A 6478-nucleotide genomic window follows, 5' to 3' on the forward strand; every position below is an offset into this window, starting at 1 on the left:
GAGGGGAGATACATCTGACCCAGCACAGAGACAGGGTTCTTATAGTCCCCAGGTCCTGACCCCATCTACCTGCCCCCCATTCTAAGAGATCTGCAGGCTGTCGCCAGGCCCTCATCCTACCTGCCCCCTCCCCCAAGACAGTTACTGGTCCATCTGTTCTGTGGGGGAAAGACTCCTACGAAAGGACTTTCCTCCAGAAATGCCATTTCCTCTTCCTGAAAAGGTGGGAGGAAGGACATCCATTTCCTTTGGCTTCTCCCTCAGATCTGTTCTCCTCAGTCTCCTGGGTCCTTTTTCTTCCCTCCGCCCTCTCTCCTCTATGTCCTATGTCCCCCATCCCCTCCCTTCTCTCACTCCTCCATCTTGCATAGCCTGTCCCCCTTCCATCTACACTCCCTGATATCTCTTCCATGGACTGGACCAGGAAGAGGACCACAATCCAGGCTCTTTCTCCGCCTCTACAATGCCTCCTCACACCCTTACTGCATACAGCACCACTCAGGGTCCCAGGGAAGCCTCAGCAGCTAGTGTCCCCATTTGTCTCATGGGCTAATTTGGGGGGAGGGACATCTGCAACTCAGCTCAGCTGGGGACCCAGCCTCTCACCCACCACTGGGCCACCCATGCTACCGCCTGCCGCGTAGTCAGTGTGTGTCTCACAGACCCGTCCCATGTGGACAGGCCGGCTGGCCATCCTGACTCTCCAGCTGCTGATCCTACCTCTGACAGGGACTTCTAGATCAGATGAAACTCCAGGCAGACACAGGGAGCATCAGAAATGCTATTTATTCCTCCGCTGTCCCCAGGCTGACTGGCCGCCTCAGAGGGCTAGGCTACAGATGCACACTTGGAGAGAGAGGCAGAGCAGGTGTCCAGGGTGGCAGGGCAGAGGCTAAAGGAGGAAGGGTGAGAAGAGGAAGGCCCCGGACCCTCCAGTCCTGCCTGAGACAGGGACAGAGAACTTGGAGCCCCAAGTCATTAGGGAACGCCCCAGGGCAGCAGGAGCTCAGGCAGGTCACTGAGAGTCTCAAAGCCACACCATCCTCTGCCCCTATATCCCATTTCTTTTTCCTGTGCTCTGTCTACTTCAGGCGATTTCCCTGCCAAGGCCTAAGCCCCCAGCCTTCACCAGCTGGTCAGTCCCAGTCCCTGGATTCCATCAGCGAGGCCTTGCCCAGTTGTAGGGTAGTACCCTGTTGGCAGGCTGCCTACACAGGGGGGCATGGGCCATGTGGTTAGCAGCAAGGAATACCGAAGACCCATGAGTTATGGGATCCAATTCTGACCTGGTCACTAGCATTGAGCGAGCCTAGAGGTGGATGTGGCGAGTGTCCCGGGAGAGAATAGAAGGGGAGGTAGGAAGATGTGATATCCCTCATGCAGGTCTTGGGAGCTGCCCGCCCCAGACGCCTGCCTGGACATCCACGGAGTCAGGGGGGAGTCGAGGGGGCTGCTGCAGCTCAGCGGGGTGGGGGCGGAGCTAGAAGGAAGGGAGGAGGAGGAGGAGGAGGAGGCTCTGGCCCAGCAGAAGCAGGCCTGGAGGCTGCTGCCCAGAGACCCCGCCCCCTGCTTCTGCAGCCTCCCGGCCTCCAGCGCGGCTGAGGTAAATGATGACCACGTTGTCCTCAGGACCTGACGGCTGCACCTCGTTGTCAACCGTATAGCAGCCCTTACCCGCCGCAGCTTTGCCCTGGAACCTGCGCCGCAGCACATCCTCGCCGGGAGTAGCTAGTGCCACGTTCACCGAGCTCTCCGCACTGCCCAGCTCATTGGTGGCCAGGCAGCTGTAGGTGCCTTCCTCCGGCTTGCCAAAGTCAGGGATGAACAGGCTGCCATTGGCAAAGGCCTGGAAACGTGGCTGGCTGCTGGCTGCCAGGGCATGCCCATCAGCACCCACGTTGGGGCTGGTGATCTCCACCGTGCCACCAGGCGTCTGGATGTGCCAGTGAAGCTGCGGGGCCGGCTGCCCCTCCACAGCACAATAGAGCGCCAGCATGAAGCCAGGTCGCAGCTCGGCACCATCCTGGCTGGGCTGGTAGGTGAGTTGCACCAAGGGTGCTGAACAAGGCAGTGGCAGCAGGTGGGTCAGCGGTGTGCCCTTCAGCACATCGGGTGAAGTGCAGGTGATGTTGTCCTGCTCTGGGATGGATACGGCTGTGGTGAGGGCCCATGTCTTGAACCACATGATGCCGCAGGTACACTGGAAAGGGTTGTTATTGATCTGCAGGTGGGACAGCACGGTGAGCGGTGCAAAGGTGCCCTCAGCCAGTGTGTGCAAGCGGTTGTGATTGAGCTGCAGCGAGCTCAGGGCATGAAGACTGCGGAAGGCATCTCGGGGGATGAAGGTCAGCTCATTGCTGTTCATCTTAAGTAACTGGAGGGCGCTGAGGTTGTGCAGGTTGCTCCAGGCAAAGTCAGAGATGAGGTTGTGGCTGAGGTCCAGGCTCTTGAGATGGCCCAGTGAGGTCAGAGCGCCAGCAGCCACTGTGCGAATCTCGTTGTGTGCCAGCCACAGAGACCGCAGCAGGGGCACCTCCCTGAAGGCACCCTCTGGCAACCTGGGCAGGCGGTTGACTGACAGGCTCAATGTGGTCACGTTGGCTGGGAAGCCAGGTGGCACAGCCTCCAGGTCGCGGTAGGCACAGTCGGCGATCCGGAAGCCGTACTTCTCCCCACAGTCGCAGGGCTCAGGACAGGCCTGCCCCAGGCCCAGGAGGACCGCCCAGCACAGCAGACACAGCTCCTGCATCCTACCTCCTGCCGGGGAGAACATGACACTGAGGCGACTCCAAGGACCCATGGAAGGCAGTCGTGCCAGCGCAGAGCTCAACCCAGAGCTCTTCCCCATCAGAAGGCCCTGCCCCACATAAGCCAGCTAAGACCCAACACCACTTAGCCCAGCACCCTTATTTTACAGAACGGTCAACCAAGGCCCAAGGAGGGGCCAGGACTTGCTCGAGGTCATGCAGCCAGGAGAGGTGACAACAGGATAGAAGAGAACCCTAGCTCCTCCTCTGAGTGGAGAGCTCTCCCTGCCTTGGCCAGTTCCTAGCTGACTTCCTGGCTTGAAATGTGTTTTCCAGTCCACCCCTCCCCCAACACTCTGCAGACCCTCCCTCCTGCCGCCGGTTCGGCATCCTGGCCACAGCCCCGTCCCCCGGAGCCCCCCAAGAGGTACGCTTTGCCCTAGCCCAGACAAGGCCCCTGTGCAGTGCACACCACCCCTGTCCACCCAGCCCCCTCTTGCTCCTACTGGCCTTGATCACAGTGGACACCAGACCCTTTCTACAGAATCACCCCCAGGGCCTGTTCTGTTAAGTCTATGCCAGCCAGCTGCCTAACTAAACCCTGCCGGGACCTCTCGGCTGGCCTGGGCAAGGCCAGAGGCTCCGCCCAAATGCTGCTCGGATTTCCGGGGCTGTGGTTGTAGGAGGGGTAGATGTCCCCGGACAGGTCCAAAGCACCCTAAACCACAGGGAAATGACCAGGGAACCCCTGGGCCCAGCAGCCCCCCTTCTCCTGCTGCCCTTGGAGCCCTCCTCCCACTGGCTTACCTTCAAATACTCTTTCTTGATCAAGGAGTGTCTCTCAAGATGGAACCAGAAAGCAACAAAGGCCAGAGTTAGCCAGGACAGTCTTCAGGGCCAAGGGCGCACAAGGGAAGAGGGGGCTGCTGGAGGAAGGGGCAGCCTGGTCCCTGCACCCAGAGTCCGGGACCAGCTGCTGAGAGGAGGCTGCAGGAAGGGAGTCCAGGCAGCTTGCACACTCCCTTCCTCCAGCAAAACAACTGCTTCTCTGCAGCAGCAAGGACCTGTGTTTCATAAGTGACACCAGAAACTTGAGGGGGAAGATGCCAAATTTTTTTGGCTTTTCTTTTTTTTTCTTTCTCTCTCACTTTTAGCAGCTTCAACTTCCTTAAAGGCACACACTAGCTGGACAGGACCCAAGAAAAGATGGGACAGAAGGGTTTTTATGGTGGGAAGGGTAAGAAACTGAATCTCAAGGAAAGTAAGAGACTTCTAATCTCACTTTAAACAAGAAAAAATGGGAGGCCGTTTTCTAAGCTGGGCCCGTATGAGTGGTTATGTGTGTATTTATATGTGCATGTACATGTGGGTGTGACAGCTCAGTGTGGGAATGAGTTTGTATGTGTGTTTGTGTGGGTGTGGGTGTGAGACTGTGTGTGAATTTGTGTGTGTTTGGGAATGTTTGAGTGTATTTGTGTTTGAGTAGGTGTGAGACTGTCTTTGTGTGTTTTGGACTGTGTGTGTGTGTGTGTTTGTGCATGTATTTGGGCATGCGTGCGTGTGTGCGTGTGTGTGTGTTAGGAGTGAGTAGGAATCTCTGCATCCGTGTGCCTGTTTGGGTGAAGGGTGTGTCTCAATGAAAAGCTGAAAGCCCCAAATGTATGAAACACTCACCGGGCTTCAAGGCTTCAGTGAGAACCAAAATCAACCTGTTTTTGTAAGAGAACACATCCTTTTCCCCTGTGTCAGGCCTGCCTGCTGGCTCTGCAGTTGGGCTGCCCTAAACACAGGCTGCTGTCCAGGGAGGTCCCCAGCCTCAGCCCCAGCTCCCCATCGCACAGGGTGGGTGGGGCCAGGGAGGCAGACAGGGAAGTGACTTTATGTGTTTACCTATGTGTAAACACCCTTCTAAGCTTCTGTCTCCTTTGCTGGGACTATGAGATGACACCCAGGTTCACAGAGGTGGTTTCATCACCCAGGACTGCCCACCTGGCAGGCAGAGGTGAGGCTGAGGAACTTCACACTTTCTGGAATATTCTCTGTAGCCTCCTTGGTGCTTGGAATCCCTGAGCTCCACTGCCCAACACTACCTGTAAGAAAGGGGCATATGCCTTCAGGGTGAGGATATATGACCCTTTTTCTCCAAACAGGATGCCCAAGGGAAGAGGGAATGAGGATAAGAAAAAGGCCCCAAACCAGACAGCTGGAAGAAAGTTAGAAACATGAGGGAGCCCCTGAAAACTTTCTCGATGGGATAGTTTTGCTTTCCACAGCACAAGTCTACTCATGTCCCTCCTCCTCATCCTCCCCGTTTCCTTTCCTTCTGTCTGTATACCTGGCTGAATTCTCTTTATGCCTCAACTTACCCTCTTGGCAGGGCCAAGGACAAACAGGTATCATCTTTGGCTGAAAGTATCCCCAGAGAGCCCCATCACAGCTCATCACATCCTCATTCCCTTGCCACAAAGCAAGGCTACAGAAGTTCTGGGAAGCAGTGTGCTGCCTGAAAAACACCCTGGTCTGATGCTGAAGATATTCTTATAGTCTAATGGAGCTCCCCCCACTGCAGGTGAAGCCCTGTCTGGCATCATCGCTATTGTGCTAGAGAATTTTGGGAAAGTCCTAAATTTGGTGGGTCAACCAGAAGCTGGAAACACACTTCCAGAGTTCAGCACATTAGCGACTTCTGTGCCAGTCAGGGAGGGCTTCCTGGCAGAGGGGCTTCACTGTGCTTCTGCACAGCCCATACACCACCTCACTCATGCAAGGGCCATGCCCCCTCCCAGGGGCTCTGAGGAGCTCACAGTCTCACTCCACCCCCTCCTCTAAAGCACACCAGGGCTTCAGAATGCAAGGTCTTCCCCAGACCTCAGCCCCTTCTGCTGCAGCTGGTTCCTTCTAGCATTTCAGGCTTCCATTACACATCACCTCCTCAGAGCATCCCTTCTGATACCACCAAGGCTAAAGTAGGTCCCCTCTTAATTACCTCCCTGTTTTTTTCTTCAGAGCTCTTACTATCATCTTTTTTTTACAGCTTTTGTTTTCCCTGGACTTACTACTTGTCTTTTTCTTGAAGGGTGTGTGTGGTGAGGTGGTGGTGGGGGCTTAGCTTAATTTATTTTTTTAAAATACCTATCACTAATTCAATCTAGGCAGGGGCCTCCTTGGGTGAATCTCCTCTGGTCATAGGTAAACACATAAAGTCCTCTGTCAAGGGAAAAACTTCTCTTCTATTGCCTTCTGGAAGAACTCTCTCGCTGAGCCTCTGACCCGCTCAGTTCGGTTTCTTTAGAGGCCTATGTCCGGAAGCTCGCAGGGATGGCCTCCTCCATTACTCAGGCTCCCTGTCACCTCCTGGATTAGATTTCTTGCTTCCTGGATCCCACCTCATCCCGCCTTAGTTTATTCATCTGTTCAACAGTCAAACAAAGGTGTACTGGCCACCATAATGAAAGGTATCTTCTTCAGACCAAAAGATTAAGTTGGCAACTCCATCCTTTATAATAAAAGCCCCATCAGGGCGAGCTGGCCAGACCCCAACCGTGAACGAATTCATGCACCAGGCCTTTAGTGTTACAATAATGAAATACCACCATACGTCTATCAGAGTGACTGAAAAAAGAAGTCTTTTTAAAACTGAAATTATCAAGGATCCAGAGGAACTCCTACATTGCTGGGGGAATGCAACATGGTGTAGCTGCACTGGAAAACAAGTAGGGAGTTTCACAAAG

The 6478-nt window shown here is 55.0% G+C and overlaps 1 protein-coding gene across 1 annotated transcript; it reads right to left on the reverse strand.

Moving 5' to 3' along the window:
- Positions 1-763: 763 nt before the first annotated feature.
- ISLR (immunoglobulin superfamily containing leucine rich repeat) lies at positions 764-3819 on the reverse strand. Its single transcript, XM_059657312.1, has 2 exons — positions 3555-3819; positions 764-2757 (listed from the first exon to the last, which is right to left on the reverse strand). The coding sequence occupies exon 2, from the start codon at positions 2747-2749 to the stop codon at positions 1481-1483; it is 1269 nt and encodes a 422-aa protein (XP_059513295.1). The 5' UTR covers positions 2750-2757; positions 3555-3819; the 3' UTR covers positions 764-1480.
- Positions 3820-6478: the final 2659 nt, after the last annotated feature.

Source organism: Myotis daubentonii, chromosome 1 (assembly GCF_963259705.1).
Source record: "Myotis daubentonii chromosome 1, mMyoDau2.1, whole genome shotgun sequence".
Taxonomy (NCBI): Eukaryota; Metazoa; Chordata; class Mammalia; order Chiroptera; family Vespertilionidae; genus Myotis; species Myotis daubentonii.